Source organism: Elgaria multicarinata, chromosome 10 (assembly GCF_023053635.1).
Source record: "Elgaria multicarinata webbii isolate HBS135686 ecotype San Diego chromosome 10, rElgMul1.1.pri, whole genome shotgun sequence".
Classification (NCBI taxonomy): domain Eukaryota; kingdom Metazoa; phylum Chordata; class Lepidosauria; order Squamata; family Anguidae; genus Elgaria; species Elgaria multicarinata.
In genome coordinates this window covers 15,372,710-15,400,078 of record NC_086180.1, presented here as the reverse complement: position 1 = coordinate 15,400,078, position 27,369 = coordinate 15,372,710, and the positions used below count along the sequence as shown (strand labels likewise).

General features: G+C 45.6%; 1 protein-coding gene and 1 pseudogene across 1 annotated transcript in view; both read right to left on the bottom strand.

Annotated features, from left to right (window-relative positions):
* Positions 1–10,368: 10,368 nt before the first annotated feature.
* On the bottom strand, positions 10,369–11,290 carry LOC134404891 (sulfotransferase 1 family member D1-like; annotated as a pseudogene).
* Positions 11,291–13,072: 1,782 nt separating this feature from the next.
* The window catches only part of CFAP299 (cilia and flagella associated protein 299), a 324,354-nt gene continuing 310,057 nt past the window's right edge, over positions 13,073–27,369 (bottom strand). Inside the window, exons 5-6 of the mRNA XM_063136207.1 lie at positions 21,536–21,665; positions 13,073–13,261 (exon numbers count right to left, since the gene is read on the bottom strand). Of these exons, the coding sequence (XP_062992277.1) occupies positions 13,166–13,261; positions 21,536–21,665 (226 nt within the window). The 3' untranslated portion in view covers positions 13,073–13,165. The remainder of the gene's footprint in view (positions 13,262–21,535; positions 21,666–27,369) is intronic.

Sequence of the window (27,369 nt, the reverse complement as noted above, 5' to 3'; positions counted from 1 at the left end):
TACCCATATACAGATACCATATACTCATATACAGATAACACCCTGATTGCATAGATGGAGGGGCAGTATTTTGGGGGAGGTGTCCCAGTATTGGGGAGGGGAAAATTATACCTTCCTTCCGCCAACAACCCCCTTCCCCCAGAAAAAGCCCATCCTGCAGTGCAATTAGGCTCCCCCACTTTTTTTAAAAGCCTGGTTTCAGTTGGTTAGAGGCAATTTTTCAGTGCTGGGGGGAGGGAGGGGGCATTGTTGGCGAGAGGAAGGTTAGCCATTTCTTGCTTGGCATGGTATGTTATAGTAGACTTGCAAAAGGGCCCATAAACGGTACTGGATTGCCTGCCCGCAAATTGTTTTAAACATTTGTTGTTTAAAAGAGGGGTGGTGGAGAACCAGCCCTTGAAAAGCTTACTTGTTTGGTCACCTGCTGGCAATTCTTACTTACTATAGGTGACTTGGGAAAGTGGCTATTTATATGCCTGCTTGAAAGAAGTCACAGGCCCATGATGTATCCAAAACAAGAGCAGTATTTTTCTTCTTGTGGAAGTATGTTCTAATCTGCCTGGCTTTAACCTGTTCTGCACCTGTTTTTCTGTTTTCTTTATGAGAACACACGCCTGGCTTACAGGGAGAGAGAGAGAGAAAGAACACGTGTTTAATTCATTTTGGTTTGCTTTCTTTTCTCTGTTTGAATGTTGGAGTTCCATGGGAGGTTTTGCAGGTGGGATACAACCTCAAGCTCATCCTAGAAAACTGTCTTCCATGTAGCCAATAATTAGTATGAGCAACAACAATGAGGAAGTAAAAAGCAAACAAATGACCAAGATGATACGAGCTTAGCAAATGCTGGGATGATGCAGTTGAAGATCACGTGAATTCTGAGCACACCAATGCAAGTTCTATCTAACAAGCAATCCAGGAGAGGGAATATCAGTGTTTCTGAGTTTATGTCCCCAACCCAACTAAAGTTAGCCATCAGTAACTGTGTCCCATTAGTTTCAATGGGTTGGATCCAGACATACTTATGCTTAGAGTAGACCAATTGAAATCAATAGGAGATGTGTTAGAAATGACTTATTTGCTCCATTGACTCCAGTGGGTCTCCCAAAGCACAACTAAACCTGGATCCAATGCAAGTGGACTGTGCTTTAGCTGGATTGTGGCCTGTATGTGCACGTGCATACATACAGAGAAAAGTTTGCAGCAAATGTGAAAACTCCACAGAGGAGTCTCTCTTGAAAATGGTAACACTCAGAAACCAGCGGGGAACCATTTCAGTCTCCCCAAGACTTGCTTGATAACTGGCAAATAGAGGGAGAAAACATGGAGGCAGTGACAGATTTTGCATTTCTGGGTGCAAAGATTACTGCAGACGCTGACTGCAGCCAGGAAATCAGAAGATGTTTACTTCTTGGGAGGAGAGCAATGACAAATCTTGATAAAATAGTTAAGAGCAGAGACACCACACTGACAACAAAGGTCCGCATAGTTAAAGCAATGGTATTCCCCGTAGTAACCTATGGCTGCGAGAGCTGGACCATAAGGAAAGCTGAGCGAAGGAAGATAGATAAACAAATAGATGCTTTTGAACTGTGGTGTTGGAGGAAAATTCTGAGAGTGCCTTGGACTGCAAGAAGATCAAACCAGTCCATACTCCAGGAAATAAAGCCAGACTGCTCACTTGAGGGAATGGTATTAAAGGCAAAACTGAAGTACTTTGGCCACATAATGAGAAGACAGGACACCCTGGAGAAGAGGCTGATGCTAGGGAAAGTGGAAGGCAAAAGGAAGAGGGGCCGACCAAGGGCAAGATGGATGGATGATATTCTGGAGGTGACAGACTTGACCTTGGGGGAGCTAAGGGTGGCGACAGCCAACAGAAAGCTCTGGGTGGGCTGGTCCATGAACTCACGAAGAGTCAGAAGCGACTGAACGAATAAACAACAAAGACATTCTATTGCAGTCCTTAAATTTGCCATATAACAACCAAAAAAAGTTTCAAAGGGGACTCCAGCATGAAGCTGCCAAATTGGAATTCATTAGCAAATTTGACACTGGGGAACTTGGCCACAGCAAATCCCGGGAATTGCTCTTTAGCTGCGTGTTTACACTTTTGATCTCGCCATGTCTATTTATATTCATTGGCTGCTAGTCGGGAGTGGGTCACACCCATGCTGATTGGATCTTGTATTTATTTGATTGGATTCTGTATTAAATCATTCTCTGAACAGTACTGCGAGTCACACCTATTGCTGGTATCACTTCCATTACATGACCTTTAGGTACTGCTTAGTTAAAACACACACACACACACACACACACACACACACAAAACACCCATGACATATTATTTTTCTCCCTGTACTAGGGTGACCATATGGAAAGGAGGACAGGGCTCCTGTATTTTTAACAGTTGTATAGAAAAGGGAATTTTAGCAGGTGTCATTTGTATGCATGCAGCACCTGGTGAAATTCCCTCTTCATCACAACTGTTAAAGCTGCAGGAGACCTGCCCTCTTTTGTATCTGGTCTAAACATGCATAGGATTGTGCCCTTAAGCTCTGTTCCACACATATTCATCTAAAGAGCTATTGCTTGCAATGGGCTGTATTAGTAAGGTCTAGTCCCTGTAATGTGTATTTTTGAGGTTGTCATGAGGACTTGGGGTTGGTGATAAACACTGCTATCTTTATGATGACTTTATTATTTCACTTTCTGTGCCAAAGGGAAGCTATAAACATTCCAAAGTATAAACAATAACAACAAAACCTCGCTGTAGTCACAGAGGGGGAAGATGCCTGCCAAATAATGCACTAACTCTGCAGATGGATTGCCTCTATCAACGCAAATGGGGCTTTACCGCAGAGCTTTTGGTTGTCGACAGGATAACATGGTGCTGTAGTCTTACAAAGCATGGAGTTCTTCAAATTTTGAGAGTTTCCACAAAGGATACAAATGCACCCAGGGCACATTTGCATACTTCGATGCTAAACCAGATGCACAGGACAAAATTTCCGAAAAAGTCAGGCTATGCAAAGTCATTCCTGTGATCTGTCTTGCACCCAAAAGACAGATGGCCAGCAGTAACACTGTTGGGAATCTCCACCTCATTTTATCTTCTGAATAACCCTGTGAGGTAGGCTAAGCTGACAGATAACGACAAATGTTCGTATTACTGGAAACTTAATACTGGGGTGTTTTGTTTTAGCTACTGAAGGAAGCTTTGGTAATTATAAACAACCTCTTGTTAGAAAGATAACCTTTAACTCTTTGTAAAGTGCCCAGAGAGCTTTGGCTATGGGGCGGTACAGAAATGTAATAAATAAGAAGAAGAAGAAGAAGAAGAAGAAGAAGAAGAAGAAGAAGAAGAAGAGAAAGAGATGGATGAGAATTTCACTCAGTTCATTTTTTTTATAAGAACTTACCAAAATCTGCAAATACCTTCATAAACAGGACAGAAAGAGCTTGACATTAAAGCAAAGTGAATATGGGAGATACTAAAACTGACTATTATCCATCCACGCCCAGGGCTTTGAGTGTTTAGCCATTAAAAGTCTGAGTCTGGCTGTATATTCAGCCATGTTTGTGGTATTGAATTAGGGTTGCTGTGTCTCTTTTTTTTCCTGACAGATCCACCTTTATGGAAGGCAGGTACAGGATCCTCTCCATGCTGGGATTTACTGTATCTTTTGAATTTGGCTGGGGCACAGAGAAGAAAATTGCATTTGTTCATTTTTTAATTTTTTTTTTACCAAAATTCAGAAATCCCTTTGTATATGGGATAGGAAGAATTTGAGATTATTATTTTTAAATGAATGTGGGATCCTTTCCTTTAATCTCTCTCTCTCTCTCTCTCTCTCTCTCTCTCTCTCTCTCTCTCTCTCTGTGTGTGTGTGTGTGTGTGTGTGTGTGTGTGTGTGTGTGTGTCCGTCCGTGCCAAATTTCTGGAGCTGATCACCATGATATTTTTTCAAATGTTAAGTCAACAGAAGCTGAGAATTTGCATATAAACACTTTTTACTGAAATTCTGGCCACTTGTTATTTGTTACTGTTCAATTGATTTGGGGGGTGAAGCCCGGGGCCCACGTGATGCTGCCAGTGCATCTCGAATGCAATCCAGTCTCAGAGGATTTCCAAGAAGAACGAGGAAGCACTCTGTTATATTGTATCTCCTTATCGTATTTGCTGAAGTTAATCTAGTGCTGTAATGGTAAAGATAACCTGACTCGTGTATCCAAAACACGTGCTTTTATTAGCAATGGTAAAGTGCCAAGGACATGGCTTAGAACAGGGGGTGTGGAATAGTTTTGGGGTGGGGCCAATGAAATCCATGGGACTTGCTTCCCAATAGACTTGCTCAGGTTTGCACTGTTATTAAGGATTTTGAGAGTTCATTTTTATGGATTTTTTTTTAATTTTTTTTTTGACTTGGTACCATCTCTATCCAAATGTAATTAATTTATCAGCAGAATCTTTCCCTGTGCAACTCACAAGCACCAAACCACCTTTCCTACTTGGTGTGTCACTTCTTACAATCCTCCTACACTTGAAACAGAAACAACATACAGATTACTTCTCAGTCATCAGTACTTTTATGATCATGGCATTAATAAGTTCGCGCTGTAATTTAAACCCCACGTTAATCTAATTTTCCTTTTCTACCCCTACAGGCACAGACGTGGTGTTCTCCTAATCTTGCTGTAATTTAACCAACATCAAAAGCATTGATTTATAGGGACTAAGTAAGAAAACATTGAATACACCTTGAAGAAACAATTTCCACATCCTTGGAAGTTTTTTGTTCTATTTACTTCAATTTAATCTCTTGGTTTCTTGGTTTGCTTGTATTTCCAGTTTGGATAATTTTGCATACATTCCATGGGTTGTGTCCCACCTCAGTTTTTTATTACTTTAAGATGGAATTAGTCAAAGAGAGAGTGAGAGTGATAGAATTTGTTCAAAGGAATGGAAGAATGTGGTTTTCCTTCATCACCTATCTAGCGAAACGATCATCAACCAGTTCTCAGTTTATTCAGGATTTCACTGAAGATAGTAGTGGAGCTTTGAAAATATCCCATTATCTTTATTTTCCAGATGATATGGAATATGACAGGAGTCCCCAAACTGGCACCCACAGCAACCTTCCACAAAGTCCTTCACTCTCTGCCCCCTTCAAAAAATAATAATTGGGGGGACATTTGGTTTGTGTAAATCACTCTTAAGGAACGGTTATGTCTTTCATCCCATTCTGAGAAAGAGAAAAAACAATATAGCCATGTTTTATTTCATAGTCAACGCGGGGCACAAAACCTCCGATTTCCAAATCTTGACTCACATTCAATACCTGAATCAAAGTGTAGATGGCCTCTGTATCGGTCTGAGCAGAATCAGATCATTTTCCAGAGTGCCCAGTTGGGATCCAAGTTGAATTTGGGGTCTGTGCAAACTTCTCCTAATTTTCATAACAGATGAGACAACCTTCTGACGTCTACAGCACTACTTTGTATTGGGGAACTGGACCTTCTGAGACTTTCTTGTCTTAGCTGAGTCAATATTGATATCCATGATTACATTTAACTTTATTAATTGTAACTTAGGAAGAACTTCCTGATGTTACAGGGGAGGGTGTTGGCTCCGATATTAGTGGTGGTGGATTCACTCCGGGTTTCAGTCGGAATCAGCCAGAACTCAAACAAAGCTCCAACCCAAAGCTGATTCACCACCACACTGACATCAGAGCCACCAGCCTCCACTGTGATGATATGAGCTTTTGACCATGTAACAGATTGGCTTGAAAAATGGACTCTCCTTAGAAAACTTTTAGCCAAGGCTGGAACAAATTTCCTTCACTGGCAAGGGACTGGACTACAAGTCCTTTGAGGTCCCTTCCAACTCATTATTAGCATCACAGTGTATTAGCTGATTTCAATATACACACAAAATGAAAAGCAGACAGAACCACATTCAGAGTGCAAGTACAGATTAGTTCACCACCATGAGAGAGCTAGTGTTAACAGCAATATTAAAAAGTTTAGCAATTGTGAATGTTAGGCTTCCTTCATGGCCTTCCTCTATCTGGCTTCACCAAAAGGCCTCACCTTTGGGACCTGTGTGTGCATTTGTTTTGTTACCAGCCCTCGGGCCCATAAATCCTAAATCAGAAGAGACTGATGAGGTGTGCATGTCTCTCGGCAAACTCAAAACCTGATTTTGGATAAGAGCTTCTTGGCCATTTTGTTAAATGGAGGGCAAAAATTAGTCAAGTCAGAGTTTGAAAAGGTAAACAAAATTCCTGAAATTGTCTCTCACCGTGCCTTGAACCTCTTCCCTACCTGTAAATGAAGCAGCTCCCTTCCTCCAGGTGCAATGCAAAGACAAGGGGTTGTTTCCCCCATTCCATGGCGAATGGTAAAAAAAAAAAGGGTTTTTTGAGGGTGGGCGTGGACAAATTATGTGATCCACATAATGAGCTGTTGCACCTCAGTGGCTGTCTTATTATTATTATTATTACATTTATATCCTGCCTTTTTTCCTCCTTAAGGAACTCAAGGTGGCATACATAATCCTCCTCTCCATTTCTATCCTCACCACAACAACCCTGTGAGGTAGGTTGGGCTGAGAGGCTGTGACTGGCCCGAAGTCACCCAGTGAGCTTCTGTGGCTGAGTGGGGACTAGAACTCGGATCTCCCAACTCCCAGTCCAACACTTTAGCCACTAGACCACACTGGCTCACATGATGGCAACATCCACAGTGTTTTGTGATTTAAGCTGTTTATGCACTGAATCCTCCTCACGGCCACTTTAGCAGTGTGGGAGATATTGAGCATGACCTCCAAATCTCAAGCTCACTACTAGGGATGGGGGAGAAATTTGTTTAGTTCATAGTTTAATGCAAACCTACCTGGTTTTGCACTTTTGAACATCATACGTGAAACGAAACCCAGGCCATAGCTAGACCTAAGGTTTATCCCTGGATCATCCAGGGGTCAAACCTGTTCATCTAGGTGACACACAGGGGATCCAGTGCTCAGGCAGGGGCCAACCCTGGATGATCCCAGGATAAACCTTATGGCCCCAATTGCCCTTCAAAATTTGCACTTCCTTGAATTTTGCCATGAATTTCTCCCATCAAAAACTGCATACAGGGAAGATAACATTCAAAACACATGATGTTAGGAAAATTGGTTTCAATTAATCTGTATATTGGGCAAAAATGCATGTATTTGGAAACGTACATGAAAATGCTAATGAATTTTCATGCAAACTTTTTTTAAAAAAACCCCCTCAAAGCTTGGGATGAACTGGAGAAATTGTCAAAGTCTGAGACAACAGAACTTATGATTGGAAAGAGGAGCAACAGAGAGAAGGTGAAACTGACTGGTTCTTCCATCCCATGCCACTCCTGGGAACTGAGAGCATCCTGGCATGAGAAGGAGCCATACCATGGGCCCCTCCCGTGTGGCTTAGATCCTGCTAGGTTACTGGAGCTGTGCCCACCCCTTAATGAGCTTGCCTCTCCTCAGTGCAGCACTTTGATGAATCTACTTGTTTTCAGGGATCCCAGCCCTTCCTTTGGGTGTCCTCTTTATGGGCTTATTGACAGTAACCCTTCCTTGCTCATTTCCAAGCTGGATTCTCCCAGCCCTCCCTGTGAGCGTTTGGCCCGTGGCATCGTCTGTCTCTCACCTACAGGAAGAGACGTATCTTTTCTAGGTGGGTACTTTTAATTATAGATTTGCAAACTGACGAGAGAATCGTTCCTTTTGAGATGCAAAATCCGGCTACCTGGGCGCTCAGGTGTGAGACCCCTTAGCACGAGAAAAGGGAGGAAGTTGAGGAAGGAGAACCCTTGGGGTTGTACTCTAGTGCACTATGGAGGACCAGGTGGTGGGACACTCACCACATATAAGGTATGGTGTGCTTGTTGAATGGGAGAAGATGCACCACATCAAGGAGCTTTCCATGAAATATGTTACGTGGCATCCAGATGGAACTAGCATTTTCCCAGTTTTGAAACTGCAATAATCTGTCAATGAGGAAATTGGTTCTTTCTCAGTTAGCATTTCCAAGTGCAATTTGTGACTGTGTGTTACGACTCGTAGCTATGCTTCCATGCCAAATAGCAGTTTTGTGTTTGAGGCTGACGATTTTTGTCAGGACCACAGCCAGGAAATAAGGCATTCCCTCCCCCCTGAGGGAGGTGTGGTCTCAATCCTGATTGGGTCCCCTAGCAGCTGCTATTTTCAGTTTTTCAAAAATCAGGTAACTCCAACTCCCAAGTGTCTCATCTACCGTCACACATACTTTGGCCTTGAGTTTCAAGGGCACTCATTCAGAAACATCATTAACTGAAAGGCAAGACTACTCAAATATCTAACAACGCTTAGAGGTATTTTTAAATTATGCTAAGCAGCATAGAAATGTATTAAATAAATAAAAGAACTTAAGAACCTAAGAAGAGCCATGCTGGATCACCCCAAAGGTCCATCTAGTCCATCACTCTGTTCACACAGTAGCCAACCAGCTGTCCACCAGGGACCCACAAGCAGGACCCGATGCAACAGCACTCTCCCACCCATGTTCCCCAGCAACTAGTGTATACAGGCTTACTGCCTCTGATACTGGATGTAGCACATAGCCACCAGGACTAGTGACTATCAGGACTAGTTGACATAAAATAAAATAATAAACACAACCCTCTCCCAAACCTGCCCCACAGCATTTTATTTGGTCAACGTCCTTCGTGTCTGTGCACTCCTCTGTGCTTCTTAGGTATTGTTGGAGTGTCCATCTAGGACTAGCAAAGGCTCAAATCTAGCCCAACTAAGAACTGCGAGAGAGACCACTAGCTTGCCCCAACACTATATGCCGTATAGAATGTTGAGACCCTCACCTTCCCACTCCCATTGCAGAGATGAACATCATTACAGTAGGTCTGGAAAGGTGAAGATCTTTTCAACTCTACAATGCACTAACTGTATGGACCCAAGCACATACTAGAAATGATGGAGGGGAAAGTGGAGTTGCCCATCTTTAATGGATGTTTTCAGTGACAGTCTACAGGTCTAGATATCTGCTGCCTCTGTCTCAAGTCACTTTATAGGCCATAAACTACTGTTCTGATTTATTATGATATAAAGATGGCTCCCATTTTGTTTTCTACCCTCTAACACTGGGCTCATCTAAACCAAGCAGGATATTCCACTATGAAAGCGGTATATGAAAGGCAGGAGCCACACTACTGCTTTATAACGGTATTGAAGTGCACTGACAACTGTTGGGGCCCATTGACACAGACCATATACTGCTTTCATAGTGCTATATCCTGTTTGGCATAGATGTGTCATGGGCCCCAACAGTTGTCAGTGCACTTCAGTACCACTATAAAGCAGTAGTGTAGATCCTGCATCTGAGTTGGATCCAGACTAACTAACTTCCCATTAATTACAATGGAACCTAAGTGCAACCTACTTGATTTGGGTCCATCTCATTGCTTTAAAAATGTTGTCATTTTACAACAATAAATGTTGTTATTGTTGTTATCACATGTATTTCTACCCTGCTTTTAAGACGATTATTGTCTCCCAAAGCAGCTGGGGGAAAAGAGATGTGCTTTGCCATCAGGCTGATGAAATTAAAATGAATTGACATTCAAGGGAAACTGGGGGAGGGATAAGAGGGAAATCAATTTTTCAAGACAAGAACAAGCTGATGAGCTATACGTGGGCATTTAAATGCTTTTTGCCCAAGCGGATATTCCCTGACTGGTGCTCTTGCTTGAAAGAGGCTATTGTTTCTTATCAGGACGTATGAGAATATTGTTTTGCTTGCAAAACATATGAGCTTGCACCAATCGAAGCTCCGAACGTGAGTGTGAGTATATTCACGAATTGTGAAACCCGCGCTTGCAGTCGTCTTGTTCCCAATTCCTGGTTTGGTTTGCACAAATATCGGAATGAGCCCCATTTTAGCCTATGGAGGAAAGTTGCTCAGATTGGGAAATTTTCGCAAATTTGGGGAGATGTGTGCAAATCTCTTATTTGACTGCTGCTCAAGTTGCACAAGTTTCCTGTTTGTGCGGAGCAAGCAGTGATCACAATTGCAAATGGGAACTGGGCCATGAGATGGTATTTGGAGAATTCTGGCAATCTCGAACACTGTTTGTTTGCCCATGATAGTTCCTTTGGCCAGTGGATTGTGGTGAGAACGCACCTTCCCTTTGCTTCAGCAGTTCCAGGGCAATTGGCAGTTGGAGCCGATAGTTGTTTCACATAATAGTCACCAGATTTTTTAATAACAAAAGTGCAGTCCAAAGGAAAATGTTTTGCTCCTTGACAGATAAAAGTGCAAAGAGGAGTAAACTTCTGAGTCATTCATCCTTGAAGTGCAAGGTTATTTCTTCCATCTTGCTCAGGTAATTTGCATCAAACTTCTCCCTTTGAGCTACCGTGAAATAATTCTTCCAGTCGCCAACTTCACCTTTCCCCATGAACATGTTTTGTTCTCTCAAAGAAGAGACCAGGGAAAGTGCTGTAATTTTCTACTGGGTTGTCTTTCATAACCTTGAATGTCATGTGCTGGATGATCTTCTGAACAACATCCTCAGGCAGGTCAACCTCCAGGAAATCCTTCATGCAGGAGACCTCACAGGCCACGTCCTCTTTTTACGACTTTAAAGAAGAAACACAACATATGGTAGTATCCTCTCTCATCCAGTAACGCTGGATGTGCTTGTACTAAGTAGTCCAGGGAACTTTGGCCTCTATTAGTTTCTTAATGCAGCCATCCCACAACACCGAGTCTAGCAAATTCACCAAATACATTTGGTGAAAGAAAAAGTAGGAGACCAGGTTGTCCTTCTCATTCTGAGCAACGTAGGTCATTTTGCAGTTCTTTTCCCAAAAGCTCTGAGGAACAAGCTGGTAGAGGAGGTGAATTTTGATCACACAAGGAGATGGGACATTCACCAACTTATCAACCCCCTGAAGGCACAGGAGGTGGAGAGCAGATTTCTAGGAACAGGATCTAAATGTGCATGACAGCCTGCAGAACATTTTCCATATAGCCACTGGCAAAAAACAGATCAAAAATCTCTTGCCTCCATGTGACACCTACTTTGGGATAGGTCAAGATGACCTGGTCATTTGGTCCTTGGAAATTTTCAATAGGAGCCCATAGTTGAGTGATAGGTCTCATGTCAGGGGGATCTCATGAGCCAACTTCACTGGGTACCTATGAAAGACCTCCTGATATTTGTGTAGGGTTCTGTTGTAATCCAGTTGGCTAGCCATGTGCTCTTCAAGGCTGAATTGTGAGGGTTATGTGATCCTTCTCAAAGGAAGCAGTGTCCCCCTGAAGTATCTTCCAAAGTAATTCTCTAGGAGGAAGGCCTTTTGCTTCTGTTTCCAGACTTAACGTTTGCTTCACAGCCTCATTTATTTCATCTCTGTTCCTTCTGCAAACTCAAGGACAGCACTCACCACAACCCAATTTCCTCATTCAGGAAAATTCAACCCCAGGAAACAAGCTTTGGTTTTATCATTTCAGCCTGGCCCATCATATGGAAGCCAAGTTGCTATCTAGATTCTCTTTCAAGGAATCTGAAACTTGGCATCCACCTACAGCCTAAAAGGCCTCAGTTGCCCTCCCAAGAAATCCAGAACCCTCCTAGGTTTTTCTCTGAACTTCTAAACACCTTCTCCCTCCCCTGTCTCCAAGGGGGAAGCAAAGAAGAGGTTTAAGCTGAGCCAAGGGGCTCACCAGCATTCGGACCCCACCTTGGCTCAGCGCTGTGAAAGCTGTGAAATAATCATGAGACAGCAAGTAATAATAAAGAGTGCCTCTGAGTATAAGCAGAATATACATTCAGGGCTGGCTCCGGGGTTGAGTGGGCAACATGACCTACGGTGGGCTCCCACCTACATCAGTTGGTTCTAGTGGTGGCAGCAGTAGTGGTCTGAGCAGTGCCAGGCGGTTGGGTCTGGCTGCCATTTCAGTTTCTCAGAACACCCCACTCCAACTATGGCCATAGCTAGGCCTAAGGTTTATCCCTGGATCGTTCAGGGGTCAAACCTGTTCATCTAGGTGACACACAGGGGATCCAGTGCTCAGGCAGGGGCGAACCCTGGATGATCCCAGGATAAACCTTAGGTCTAGCTGTGGCCTAAGGCTTTTAACTATCTCTGTCTTTTCATATACTGTTGCTATCATACATTTTCCTATTGTGTTCTTTTTTTATGCCATGTAAACTTCAAGTTTGTAAGTCCTACAGCCCTTAGTAATAAAACCAATCATAAATAAGCCAAGTTATAACATTGTATATATGTAGTAGTTTTGTTTTGCAAAACCTATCTTAATATCTTGCAAGATGCTGGAGTGAAAGCTAGGAGAAAGAATAAGGAACTGACATGAAGACAGCAGCAGCCAATTAAGTTTTGGGACCTACTGTTCTGATTGATCCACACTTGTTACATCGCCAGGAGTAACACCCTGAAAGTCTGTCTATATTTGCCTAGGGGTGTGTGTGTGTGACCCCCCCCCTCTTCCTTCCAATGGTGTTTACAACCCCCTAAATGTGGAAGGTATCTTGTAGTTTAAAAAGTAATTAGAACTAGTCATCTCACCTTGATTTGTCACACAGAGGAGAGCCAGGATCTCTTCTCGTTCATCCCAAAGTGCAGGACACGGAATAACGGGCTCAAGTTACAGGAAGCCAGATTCCAGCTGGACATCAGGAAAAATGTCCTGACTGTTAGAGCAGTACAACAATGGAACCAGTTACCTAGGGAGGTGGTGGTCTCTCCCACACTGGAGGTCTTCAAGAGGCAGCTGGACAACCATCTGTCAGGGATGTTTTAAGGTGGATTCCTGCATTGAGCAGGGGGTTGGACTCAATGGCCTTGTAGGCCCCTTCCAGCTCTACTATTCTATGATTCTATGAGTTCACACTCATTTCTAAATGATTTAAAACACTCTTAGGCACACAGGGAAGGAAGAGGAAACCAAATCTTTAATAAATAGCCACAGGAAAGTCCTCTCTGGAGATCATGCCTCTTGAGGCCTAAGGTGCCTCTGTCAATTTGGCCCATGGAAAACTGCACCCTCAATTCACCCCTATTACACACACTAAACACTTCTGGGGCGTTTGTTCCACAAAGAAACGATGGTTAGAGCTTTCTTCTGAGGACGTGGTCGTAGATAACCACTTGCAGATAGAGGTCCGTTTCGACCGGGGTCCGTGTCGTGTTGTCTCCCGGAAAAACCTGAGAATAAATTATTGGAGGTCACCAGACAATCCAAGTGGGAGAAAAGAAGCTCAGATCAAATCCATTTCCAGCTCATGTCATTGCAACTTATGTGGTGTGAGAGCCTGTTAGGTCAAGTTGCCACTGCATTACTGCTGATTAGTATGAAATTTACTGCCTTTGTCCCTTGTCCCCTAGTAAAAGCCATCTGCAGAGATCCGTCTTGTAAAAGGGGCTAATCCAGCCTTCCTCAACATGCCCCCCCTGCCCAGATGATTTGAACTACAACTCCCAAAATTCTTGAATATTAAGCATGCTGGCTGGGGCTGATGGGAGTTGGGAGTCTAAAACATCTGATGGGCACCAGGGTGGGAAAGGCTGGTCTAATCTGTATTCCTGGGTGAATGATGGCTCAGAAGCGGGACAGGTAACCCACCGGGTATTTCCAGTGCTATCCAGTCATCGTTTCTCTGCTGTAAGCGACAAGCGGAAACACAACTGACTTTCCACAATTCAGGAGTCCTGTGCATTTTCTGTGTGTGTATGTCCTGCTGTGTTCCAGACAGAAGAGTGGGCATGACATACCCATGTTGCGTAGGGTCAATTCACCGGAGTAGCCATATTTAAAATCACTTCCCCCCTTTTTGAAGTTTCCGTTGGGTTGCATGTGGGAAAGAGAGGCTGCACCCACCAAAACCACGGAGAGGCAAAGATTTGTCCTTCCCTGGAAGAACCCCCATTATCCCAAAGGTCCTTGGTGGGTGATGATCCTTTACCCCCTGCCATGGGGGTTAGGGGCACAGTGCAGCCTCGCCCTTACATACAGCGATGGAGGCATCGACGTTGGATCTTTTCACTGGTATTTATGTCAGCAAGAAGTTGACACGCACAATGCAAGGAGGCCAGCGGTGCAATGTGTACGGCTTTAAAGCGCTCTACCCGCCCCCCTGTGCTTGATTTGCTTCTCAATGCTTAAAGTATATATTTCATGCAGCAACAGGGCATCTGCTTATTTGTTACAGATGTTCCACAGCTGCAGGAAGTTAGACTAGTGACCCACTTTGAATGCAACCAAATACACTTTTTTTAGGTATGCATTTTTAAATGTCTCGCAAACCAATGCACTCATTTTTAAATGTGTATAATTTGATATTTTGTACCGTTGCTATTCATATGCAACCATCTTTCGCGGGAAGCACTTCAAAGAAACCCTCATCCGAGCGCTGTTCCCTGCAAACCCAAACAAATTACTGCCCGTCCTACTCTGCGTTGGTTTTGAGAGGAACCAAAGCATGGGTGTGTTTGCCATATTCAAACATATTCAATCTATAGTCCAAGGGCTTCAGATACAACATTTTTAAAGGGGCAATGAGGAACAGATGGACACCCTCGGATCACAACAGAGGCCCCATTGTTCAGAAGGGAATAGACCACTTCCCGCTCTCTAGCAAGACAGCAAAGAAACAACGGACAAATGGGTATGATTCAACCAAAGTTAAACATTTTAAGTCCCATTTATTTCAATGGGAAATGTAGGTGTTTGCAGAGCGGTAAAGCAGCAGTTTCTGCAGCTGAAACTCTCCCCACGGCCTGAGTTCGATCTCAGCGGAAGCTGGTTTCAGGCAGCCGGCTCAGGTCGACTCAGCCTTCCATTCTCCCGAGGTCGGTAAAATGAGTACCCAGTTAGCTGGGGGAAAGGTAATAATGGCCGGGGAAGGCAACGGCAAACCACCCCGCTATAAGGCCTGCCAAGAAAACGTCAGCGAAAGCTGCTGTCCCTCCAAGAGCCAGTAATGACTCAGTGCTTGCACGAGGGGTCCCTTTCCTTTCCTCCAATGGAAATCAGAGGCACTTCCGAGGCTTAAGTTTGATTGAATCTTTCCCATTTGTCAATTGGTTTCCATGTTGAAGAGGGGTGGGTGAGTCTGACATTCTGGGCGCGAGCCTTACATGGTGACCTTGGGCCGGTCAGTATCCTGAACCACCTCCACTGTTAGGAGGAAGAACCACAGCACAATGGTAAAACACATGCTTTGCATGCAGAAGCCCCGGGTTCAGAGGTTCCAGTTGAACGGACCAGGTGGCAAGTCATGGAAAAGGCATCCACTTGTTCGGATGGGCAGCCGCTGACCAGGCACACGTAACCACAGCTTGTTCTAGGTTTTCAGGGTGGTTTGTAAGCCACCCCAGCCAATTACTCTCACCGGGTTTGGACGACACAACAACCCACGGCCAGCGAGAGAAATTATGCTACTTAGGGGGCTCACCAACTGGCACTCGCAGAGAGGGGGAATAAACCACTGTGGCTTCTTTTCCGTCTGTGATCACGCGACCTGACCCACTCCCATTCAGGATAGACAACGCAGAGTTAGTTGGGTTCATAGTCTGAGCTGGATAAGGTAGGGTGACCCTATGGAAAGGAGGACAGGGCTCCTGTACCTTTTACAGTTGTATAGAAAAGGGAATTTCAGCAGGCGTCATTTGTACGCATGCAGCACCTGGTGAAATGCCCTCTTCATCGCAACAGTTAAAGCTGCAGGAGTCCTGCCCTTGTGACCAGATACAAAAGAGGGCAGGGCTCCTGAAGCTTTAACTGTCGTCATGATGGGAGAATTGCACCAAGTGCTGCATGCATACAAATGACACCTGCTGAAATTCCCTTTTTCTATGCCACTGCTAAAGATACAGGAGCCCTGTCCTCCTTTCCATAGGGTCACCCTAGATAAGGCAGCTTCCTATGTCCTATGATTGTTGTGGGGATAGAATAACATTGGGGGAGAATTGGTGCAATGAAATAAAGCAGCACTATTACACTGGGATAAGTGTCAGGGCCTAACTACAGGGGATATTAAACACATCTGCTGCAGCAGTGAGTGAACCTTTAAAAATTAAGGGCAGAAGAACACAAGAAGTGCCCTGATGCTGGGCGAGACCGAGGCTCCACGTAGTCCAGCATTCTGTTCACACAGCGGCCAGGTAGTTGCCCAAGGAGAACTCACAAGCAGGACATGAGGGCCACAGCCACTCCCACTTATGTTCCCTGGCCACCGGTGTACATAGGCGTACTGCACAGCTTTCCACCAGCCTTCTCCAACTACACTGGCTTTACACCAGGTTTACACCAGCTATGCTTTCCACCAGCCTTCTCGTGGCCTTCCAGGTGTGTTGGACCACAACACACAGAATCCCTGAGCCAGCATACAACTTTACACCACAGAACCCCCCCAGCCAGCTTTACACCAGCCTTCTCCAACTACACTGGCTTTCCACCAGGTTTACACCAGCTATGCTTTCCACCAGCCTTCTTGTGGCCCTCCAGGTGTGTTGGACCACAACACACAGAATCCCCAGCCAGCATACAACTTTACACCACAGAAACCCCCCCCCCCCCCAGCCAGCTTTCCACCAGCCTTCTCCAGCTACACTGGCTTTCCACCAGGTTTACACCAGCTATGCTTTCCACCAGCCTTCTTGTGGCCCTCCAGGTGTGTTGGACCACAACACACAGAATCCCCCAGCCAGCATACAACTTTACACCACAGAACCCCCCCCCCCCCAGCCAGCTTTCCACCAGCCTTCTCCAACTACACTGGCTTTCCACCAGGTTTACACCAGCTATGCTTTCCACCAGCCTTCTTGTGGCCCTCCAGGTGTGTTGGACCACAACACACAGAATCCCCCAGCCAGCATACAACTTTACACCACAGAAACCCCCCCCCCCCCCAGCCAGCTTTCCACCAGCCTTCTCCAACTACACTGGCTTTCCACCAGGTTTACACCAGCTATGCTTTCCACCAGCCTTCTTGTGGCCCTCCAGGTGTGTTGGACCACAATGCACAGAATCCCCCAGCCAGCATACAACTTTACACCACAGAACCCCCCCCCCCCCAGCCAGCTTTCCACCAGCCTTCTCCAGCTACACTGGCTTTCCACCAGGTTTACACTAGCTATGCTTTCCACCAGCCTTCTCGTGGCCCTCCAGGTGTGTTGGACCACAACGCACAGAATCCCCCAGCCAGCATACAACTTTACACCACAGAACCCCACCCACCCACCCCCAGCCAGCTTTACACCAGCCTTCTCCAACTACACTGGCTTTCCACCAGGTTTACACCAGCTATGCTTTCCACCAGCCTTCTCGTGGCCCTCCAGGTGTGTTGGACCACAACGCACAGAATCCCCCAGCCAGCATACAACTTTACACCACAGAACCCCCCACCCACCCACCCCCAGCCAGCTTTACACCAGCCTTCTCCAACTACACTGGCTTTCCACCAGGTTTACACCAGCTATGCTTTCCACCAGCCTTCTCGTGGCCCTCCAGGTGTGTTGGACCACAACGCACAGAATCCCCCAGCCAGTATACAACTTTACACCACAGAACCCTCCCACCCCACCCCCCAGCCAGCTTTACACCAGCCTTCTCCAGCTACACTGGCTTTCCACCAGCCTTCTCCAATCTTGCTGGGGGTGTGGGTGTTCTGGGAGCTGTGACTGAACACACCCGGAGGGCCACGAGGCGGGTGAAGGCTGCTTTACGCTTATTTCATTCAAGTTTCCTCCTCCTAGAAAAGCCTTACTGATAATGCCAACTGCTGGAACCCGTTTCCTCCTGATTTACGGTCGGTTCACATGGCCACCCAGCACACAGTCACTCCAGGGAAACCACTTGAAAACCTGCATGCGCCAGCTTCCTGCCTGTGGCCTGGAGAATGTGTGTAGCTGCCGCCAAGCATGGGATTAAGTTTTCCCCCCCTTTTTCTTTTTTGCATGCCACCCCCAGGCTCCAGGCAGAGTCCCGAAGTTTGTATCTGGCAACGCGTCCTGCTTGGCTTTCGTTGCTCTAGGCAAGGCTCCCAAGTCCCAGCTTGGCTTGCTAGCCAAACCTCTGTTTGTCCTCTCTGAGCAATTCCTCCAGCCCACTAGCAAACACGGAGGGATTGAGGGAGAGACAAGCGTCTTGCCTCGCTTGCATGGAAGCAAAAAGCAAAAGGAAAGCAAAAAGAGAGAGAAACACCTGCTGTGCCCTTTCCACATACAAACGGCAGTGTTCGTCCTTCTCACCAGAACTGCCGTCGAAAGGGGATGACAGGACAAACCTTCCAATGCGCCGTCACTGATCAGGGGTGTGCAGCCGGCCTGGGATTATCTAGACTCATGAGAACAGGCAGGTTTTGGAGCAGGTAACTGGCACACCTGGTGCCTTCCATGGAAGTGGCCATTTCTCAGGCAGCAGGCACGCCAATGAAATTCTTCACTCCTGACCATGCTTGCCAGACGAAAACCGACCCAAGCCGCCCTGTCAAGTCGTGATGGCGCTTCCTGTGCCGACCGTGGTGGTCCCAGAGTAACAGAATTAGGGTTCGATTCCAGGGAGGGAGCCTAAGGAACAGCTACCACATCCAAGGTCGCTGGTGAGAGGTATTCAGCAGGTCTGCCCTCAAAAGACCCATCTGAGTTAGAAGCAGCTGTCCAGTTTTTGTTAAGATCTCAGCTCAGTGATGACTTTACTTTTCAGCACGCCAAATATGAGCCATTACGCGGTAATCCTGGAATTTGCTACCACAAGATGTGGTGATGGCCATCGATTTGGATGGCTTTAAAAGGGGATTGGACAAATTCCTGGAGAAGGAGGCTATCAATGGCTACCAGTCCTCATGGCTATGTGCTGGTGTTGTGTTGGTGGTAAAGTAGCCTCTAGCAGTGACAGGCTGATGTTACAGAGTGGTAGGACACAGAGAAGGCTCCAGGAAAGGAAGGAAGAATTAGGAGGAGTCAGAGAAAGGAGCAAGCTGGAGCCCAAGAATTATTGATTAATTGATTTACAATATTTAGAGGCCACCTTTCAGGGTAGAAGCCTTCCCAAGGCCTATCCATACAATATTAACATGCATATAATAAAATTCATAATTAAAAACTGCAATGATAAAAGCAGGAAAAGTTCCACTAAACAATAAACATCAGCAGTCGTAAACCAGTCTGATAAAACATAAACCTCTGCTGTAAACCGGCCAGAGAGCTTCGGTTGTGGGGCGGTATATAAATGTAATAAAATAAATAAATAAATAAACCAGAGGAAGGCCAAAGGAAATCAGCTGACATGGATGGAGGCCGCAAATAGGTGTAGGAAATGGTTTTCTCTCTTGCCGCCATTTGCAAAGTGATTGTCCTCATGAACTCCCTCTAGTGGAAAATTAATATTTTCCAGCCTAGGAAGTGGACAGATTTTCACAAGAGGGGTTGCATGAGGCCATTTAATAGTGAAAAGACAAAAACAATTCTTACACATGTTTGACAAAATAAGGGTATAGCAAGAGTGACTAATAAAGGAACAAGAAGCTGATATGCAGATGATGATGTACTCTATGTAACTAATGAACAGAATATAATTGTGGAATTACTTAATATATACTGTTATTGGAGAGTAAAAGGTAGGGTGACCCTATGGAAAGGAGGACAGGGCTCCTGTATCTTTAACAGTTGCATAGAAAAGGGAATTTCAGCAGGTGTCATTTGTATGCATGCAAATGCATAGAAATGCATTTGCATTTGTAAAATGCAAAATGGTGAAACTTCCTCTTCATCACAAGGGTTAAAGCTGCAAGAGCTATACTAGAGTGACCAGATACAAAAGAAGGCAGGGCTTCTGCAGCTTTAACTGTTGTGATGAAGAGGGAATTTCACCATGTGCTGCATGCATACAAAGGACACCTGCTGAAAATCCCTTTTCTATACAACTGTTAAAGATACAGGAGCCCTGTCCTCCTTTCCATATGGTCACTCTAGTATAAGGTAAACATCGGTAAGAGAGAAGTGATGGTGACAAATATGGAAAAAGGATCTCCTCTTGCACAATCAACTAATCCAGTCAACCTAATGGAACTAGCCAGTCCATTAGACATCTGGAAATATATGGTATCAGTTCAAACTACAAGAATGTTGTTAATAACTATTCTCCATTATTGAAACCACCACCACCACCAGACAGTCTGTTCATATGTTCATAACTTTTCTTTTTGGGGGGAGAAAAATGATAAATGTATGTGGTTGAAAACTTTCGAAAAGTTCACTTCGTATTTACCAGTCTGTCTTCCAAAGTACTAGCTGAGTGGCCAAAGTTGACTTGGAATAATAAACCAAACACCCAAATCAAATGAAATAAATATAAGTGGTAGCACAACGTTTAAAGTAAACTAACATTTTATCACTGAGAAAGAGAGAGAGCAAGAATATATGAGAGAAAATGTTAGCGACCAGTCCTTTACAAAAGAAGAAGAAAGTAGTAAATTCCACTCTGAGAACATCCCTGACCTCCTTTCCGTGTGGTCACCCTGCGTAATGGATAAGTAGAGTCTAATTATTTGTGTAATAGCAGCAGAATTGCATATCGTTATTTTGGAGCAATCTGATTCCATAATCCCCTCATATCTTAATATTAATGGTTTTCTATATACTTATTGAGTATGTTTAGTTTTTCTTAAAGTACTGAATGCAGTATTTAATTCAGAGTGATAACTTGCCTGTAACCTGGGAGAGAGAGAAATTAAAAATCAGCTTGCTACTGAAGCCCAAGACATGCAGCCACTGCTTAACACTGTTTGAGTAGGTTGCTTGCTGCATTCATGGTAGCAGGTGCACCACCCAGCTTCTGCACAGGATTACTGAACTCTTACACAAGGAAAATGCCCTAGGGAATCCGGAGAGAGCTATGATGTTTCTCTAGATATACATTACGTCTAATGGAACTGAAGCCTAGTGCTATCAACATGGGAAAGAGACTAGAGCAGCCTTCCTCAACCTGGGGCGCTCCAGATGTGTTGGACTACAACTCCCAGAATGCCCCAGCCAGCTGGGGCATTCTGGGAGGTGCAGTCCAACACATCTGGAGCGCCCCAGGTTGAGGAAAGCTGGACTAGAGGCTCGCGTAATGAGAAGATGGTGTTTCCATTTTGTGAGGCCCACAAATGTGATGGGGAGGTGGGCACAGTTCAATGGTAGAGCAGTGGCATCTCCAGTTAAAAGGACATCTGGTGGCCGGGCAAAGACTGAATCTCCTGAAGTCTTCAGAGAGCCTTTGTCATCAGAGGAACAAGGACTTGGCTAGAGTGACTATGGTCCAGGGGTGTTTAAGAGAGCTTCATGTTTTCAAGCGATGGGTCGGACGGATCTACCTTGGCACTTGGCCAATCAAGTGCATACTCAATAAAAGTTGATAGTATGGACCTCTGACACACAGGCAGAGACATGATGTTTGAGGAAAATCACAAATACTCAAGGCATAAAAATGCCTACCTTGGGGTCCACATTAATGATCTTCCGGTCAGCCTTGTTCTTGAAGAGTAAGCCGCAAACGTTTTCTGCAATCACATGGTAATTTGGACTTGAATTCAAGCAGCAGATGTTCCTATCCCAGTTGTAGAAACTGTGAAAACAAGGCATAAGCAATGCAAACCATCCGTTTCTGATGCAGTGTGCAGACGGTTGGGTTAAGGCCAACACGACAATCCTTGCATGGCCGCTGCTGAAAGCACTTGTCCACATTTTCCCCCAAGTAGTTTTTGGTGGTGTAGTAATGGGGGAACGCAGGGGAAAGCTGTTCCAGGCCTTTTTTTTTTCAGAGTAGGAGCAGGGATGTAGCACCAGCATAACTGATGTTTACTGCTTGATCTAGCACAGGGGTGCAGAACTTCAGGCCTGGGAGGTGAAATCTAGCCCTTATTAGATCCCAATCCAGACCTCAAGGCTTCTCTAGATCAGCGGTCTTCAACTGGTCCAGACCCAAGACCCACCTCAGACTCACATGGGACCCACCTTCACAATATGGCGGCAACAGCTTTGCCATGACCCATCTGGACTGTTCTCGTGGCCCACATTTGGGTCACAACCCACTAGTTGAAGTCCAATAATAATAATAATAATAATAATAATAATAATAATAATAATAATAATAATAATAATATTTGTTACCTGCCTCTCCCTCTGGATTGAGGTGGGGTACAACATAAATGCAAATGTCATAAAATACATATAATTAAAACATTTAAAACTAATACATTATTAAATGCAGTACATTATTAAAAGGTGTCTTAAAATTCAACTGGGTAGGCCTGTTGGAAGAGATCAGTCTTTATAGCTTTCTTAAAATCCGGAAGACTGTTAAGTTGACGAATCTCTCCCGGCTGGTCATTCCATAATCTGGGAGCAGCAAAGGAAAAGGTCCTCTGGGTAATAGTTGTCAGCCTTGTTTTTGTTGGCTGGAGTAAATTCTTCCCAGAGGACCTGAGTGTGCAGGGCGGATTGTATGGGAGAAGGCGATCCCACAGGTAGCCTGGACTCAAACCGTGTAGGGCTTTAAAGGTGATAACCAACACTTTATACTTCGCTCGGAAACTAATTGGCAGCCAGTGAAGAGATTTTAAAACTGGTGTAATGTGGTCACCAGTGACCAGCCCGGCTACCATATTTTGAACTAGTTGAAGTTTCCAGACTAGGCACAAAGGTAGCCCTATGTAGAGCACATTGCAGAAGTCGAGCCTCAAAGTTATCAGTGCGTGCACAACCGTCTTTAGGTCTTCCGACTCTAGGAAGGGGCGCAGCTGGTGTATCAGCCGAAGCTGACAGTAGGCACTCCTGGCCGTCGCATCTATCTGGGCTGTCATTTGGAGTGACAGATCCAGAAGCACCCCAAGCTGCGAACACAGTCTTTCAGAGGGAGTGTAACCTCATCCAGGACTGGTTGACACACCTCCAAACCCAGGTTATGGCTTTTGACAGCAAGCACCTCCGTCTTGTCTGGATTTAGCTTCAGTTTGTTTTTCCTCATCCAGCCCATTACCGTCTCTAAGCATTCATTCAGAAGAGACACACTATCCTTAGCTGACGCTGTTGTCAAAGGCATAGAGAAATATATTTGGGTGTCATCAGCATACTGATAGCACCCCGCCCCACGCCTCCGGATGATCTCTCCCAGCGGTTTCATGTAAATTTTAAATAGCATTGGGGAAAGGATGGCACCTTGTGGTACACCACACAGCAGCCCCTTCTTTGAGGAGCAGCTATCCCCAAGCATCAGCACCTGGAACCTGCCTGAGAGGTAGGACCGGAACCACTGAAGCACATTGCCCCCGATTCCCAGTCCCCTCAGGCAATCCAGAAGGATATCATGGTTGATGGTATCGAAAGCCGCTGAGAGGTCCAAGAGTACCAGCAGGGACACACTCCCCCTGTCAATACTCAGGCGTAGATCATCTGCTAAGGCAACCATAGTGGTCTCAACTCCGTATCCTCCTCTGAAGCCAGTTTGAAATGGGTCTAGAAAATCTGTATCATCCAAGATTGCTTGGTTTGCTTGCTCTAGATGGCCACCCCCACTACTCCTCACCCTCACCCCCGATCATTTGGTAACTGCCCAGCTTTGGGGCAGTTTTTTCCCCATTCCAAAAGGTTGTTTGCGAAAAATTAGATTCTAGGAAATGAGAGAATGAGGCTGGATAGTTCTATTGTTTCATTTGATGGAGGTCCTACTTCACTCTAGCAGTTTAAATGGTAACACATCTTCAAAAATGTTTGTATTTGCCACTAAAAGCTAAATGTTGCATCTTAATTGACTGGAGATCTTTCGTCAAAGCTCGGTGTTCCCCATGTTACCCAGCAATTGGCGCACCTAGGCATACTGCCTCGGAAACTGGAATTAGCAAGTAGCCATCAGGACTAGTAGCCATTGACAGGCTTCCCCTCCGGGAAATTATTCATTCCCCCTTTAAAGCCATCCAAATTGGTGGCCATCACCACGTCTTGTGGTAGTGAGTTCCATAGTTTAACTATGTGCTGTGTGAAGGACTTATTTTCATCTGTTCTGAATCTCCCACTAATCAGCTTCAAGGGATGACCCCATGTTCTGGTATTATATTATAAGAGAGGGAGAAAAATGTCTCCCTATCCACACTCACCATGCATAATTTTGTACAACTGTATCATTTATTTTATTTATTTATTTATTTATTTATTTATTTATTTATTTATTAAACTTATATACCGCTCCCATAGCCAGGGCTCTCTGGGCGTTTACAGAATCATGTCTCCCCTTAGCCTCCTTTTTCCCCAAGCTAAATAATCCCAGCTGTTGTAACCTTCCCTCCAGCTTGGTTGGGGGGCTTGCTTCACATAGGGGCTTGGAACAGGGGGAGGTAAGGGAAGAAAACATGCTGGGGGCTCAGAAGCTGAGAAGGGCATCAGAAATACCGAAAGTAGGAAGTGGGCTGAAAAGCAAGGATTGGAGTATACAGAAATGGGGAAGGCAAGACCACGTGGGGAAGAGAGATGGAAAGGGGGGCACTGAAATACATAGGCGAAGTAAAAAAAGTGAATTGTGCAAGAGGGACATCAACAGGGCAGGCTTCCCCAAGCTAGTGCTCTCCAGATGTTTGGGATTTCATCTTTTATCAGCCCCAGCCAACATGGCCAATGGTCAGGAATGCTGAGGGATGTAGTCCAAAACACCTGGAGGGCGCCAGCTTGGGAACATTGGCTGAGGCATATGGAAAAAAACTCTCTCTCTCTCTCTCTCTCTCTCTCTCTCTCTCTCTCTCTGTGTGTGTGTGTGTGTATGCACACTCAATTTCACAAACAGATTTGAACCAGGAAGCCACATTTTGCATGATAAGTATCTAGGATTGTATTATCTGTTGATCTAGCATGGCTGCCTCATAATTCCTTTCCCTCACCAGGGGCTCGTCTACACGGGCGCTTTGCCCCGGGGTAGCTTCGGAGTGGCGGCTGGCGATCTACATGACGCGGCCGCCACTCCGACCGGATCCAGGGGCAAAGCCCCAAAGCTCCGCGCTAAAAAAGTCGGGGACTTAACCCGGCTTTTTTTTAGCTCGGAGCCAGGCTCCACGCCTCGGCGGAGCCTTTTTAAGAAAAATAAATAAATTAAAGGGGGAAGGGGCCGGACAGGGAGGTCCGGGCTCCACAGTGATACATTTTAAAGAACGGGGGTGGGGGTGGAGAGGAACCGGGCAGCATGGAGTCAGCCACCACTGCCAGGACCACGGGGGAGGGGGGAGGAACAGGGCAGCCGGCTCTCCTCCCTCTGAGCTCGCTCTGGCTGCCCTGTTCCTCTCCACACCCCCGTTTTTTTTTTTTTTTTTTAATCTTCACATGCGAAGGTTCACATCTAAAGATTAAAAATAAAAAGAACGGGGGGCGGGAGGAATGGGGCAGCCAGAGCGAGCTCAGAGGGAGGAGAGCGGGCTGTCTCGTTCCTCCCTGGTTGTCCCCCCCCACCCCGGTTAGCTGTAAATACGATCCTTCGCATTAACAGCTGAACAAACAAACCAACCCCACACTTTCCCCATTAACCCCCCCCCACTTACCAGAGAAGGGGGGGGATGCTCCCAGGCACCTCTGGAAACCCTCAACTGCGCTCCTTCCCATATAGACGCTGGGAAGGAGCGTCGATGCAGCTGTGCCCCGGCTCGCGCTGCCAGGCGCAGCACTGCAGAAGCCGTAAAGACGAGGGCCATAACGTAGCTCAACTAATGGCCGCATTGTGTAACTGAAAAGGCTCTGGGAAGGAAAAACCACTATCATCAAGCAACGCTTCCCTACCTCTTCTCTCTCTCTCTTTTTCCTGAAAGAGGTAAGTTGTTCTGTTAGGGATTCCCCCCCACCCCAATCATTAAGAATAAATTAGCCGGGAAAGTGCCATTAATCAGCTGCAGAATAATCCCTTCCTCTGTTTTGCCAAGTTTTACAGCCACATGCCATGAACTGGAACGGCAGCAGCCTCATTCCACCCTCGGTCCTGGAGGGCTTTGCACCCCGGGCACGCGGGTGCTGCCAGTGAATCACAGCCTCCTTTGCAAGTCCATTCCTGCCACGATAAACCAGACCACGCATAACCATTACACAGCCGACTTTGGTTTTTCACCAGATGCTCATTTGGCACACAGCACAAGCTAGCACAAGCATCTCTGCGATACGTTTTCTAACAGGCACGAGATGCTCTGCCTTTCTGATACCTCCTGTCCCTTAAAGGAAATAGACGGCACCGTGCAGGCACCCACTGGGCCTATCTGGTGTGGGGCTGGGGAGTGCCTTCGGTTCCTGTGGCGTTACACCCCACAAGTCAATTCCAAATGTATGTCTGCAGTTTGTAAGTCTGTGGTTTGTAGAATGTTGGCCTGAGTGGGCGGAGTTAGAAGGTCTTGGGAGGGGGGAGGAGTGATATATAAGGGAAGGACGGAGGGGATTGAGGGAGATCTTTTTCAGAAAACCTTTTCAGGGAGACTTGTTAGGGACTCTTAGAGTCTGTAGTGCTCTCTGTATTTATGGTACTTAAGTTCTGGGAAATTTGAGGGTCAGTGTAGTGAGTGGTGTCTTTAGGGTGTGGTGTGCACGTAGTTGATGTATATTAATCAATACTGATAATAAAGAAAGTTTAAGAGTGATTGTGTGAGAAAAAGGAAAGCACGAATGTGAATGAGTGACCGGATTGTATGGAAGGTTTCAAAAAGGTTTTTAAATGTTGTTATTTGAAACAAAGCTTATGAACTTTTAAAAATAAATTTTGATTGTTTGTTTTAAAACTACCACAAAAATCCCACGTGTCTGTTTGGCATTTATCATCTTAAGTTTACACATTCAGCACCCACTCTGACAATCATCCACCAAAGCAGATATAACTCACAGCGTATTATTATATATATTAAAATCCTTCTCCATTTTAAACCCCTTTCTCCACATAGTTTGAAGGAAGGTGGTTCTTATCCCTTGCCTCAGGCGTATCAAGCGGTGGTGCTTGGCTTGAGCAGGGAGTAGCCTCGGCCGGGTCTGGTGTTCAGAGCCTGTGTCGCCCCATAATAAGTGGTGGCAGCCGTGAGGTCTGGTGATCAGAGCCTGTGTCGTGGCAGTTCCCCTCCCAAAAGGATCTCTGTTGGGGGGGGGTTAACATGGGCCATAAACGATCAGGAGCAACGGGCTCACCGTGCCACATTCTTCCCATGACAATCATCCCCGACAGCTACAGGGATGAAAAGGGGGCAGAAAGGGCTCTGTTGCCCCCACTTCTGAAGCCTTCTTAGGGGCTCCAAGAACACCCCGGCGTGCCTTGGTCTCTGGTGGGT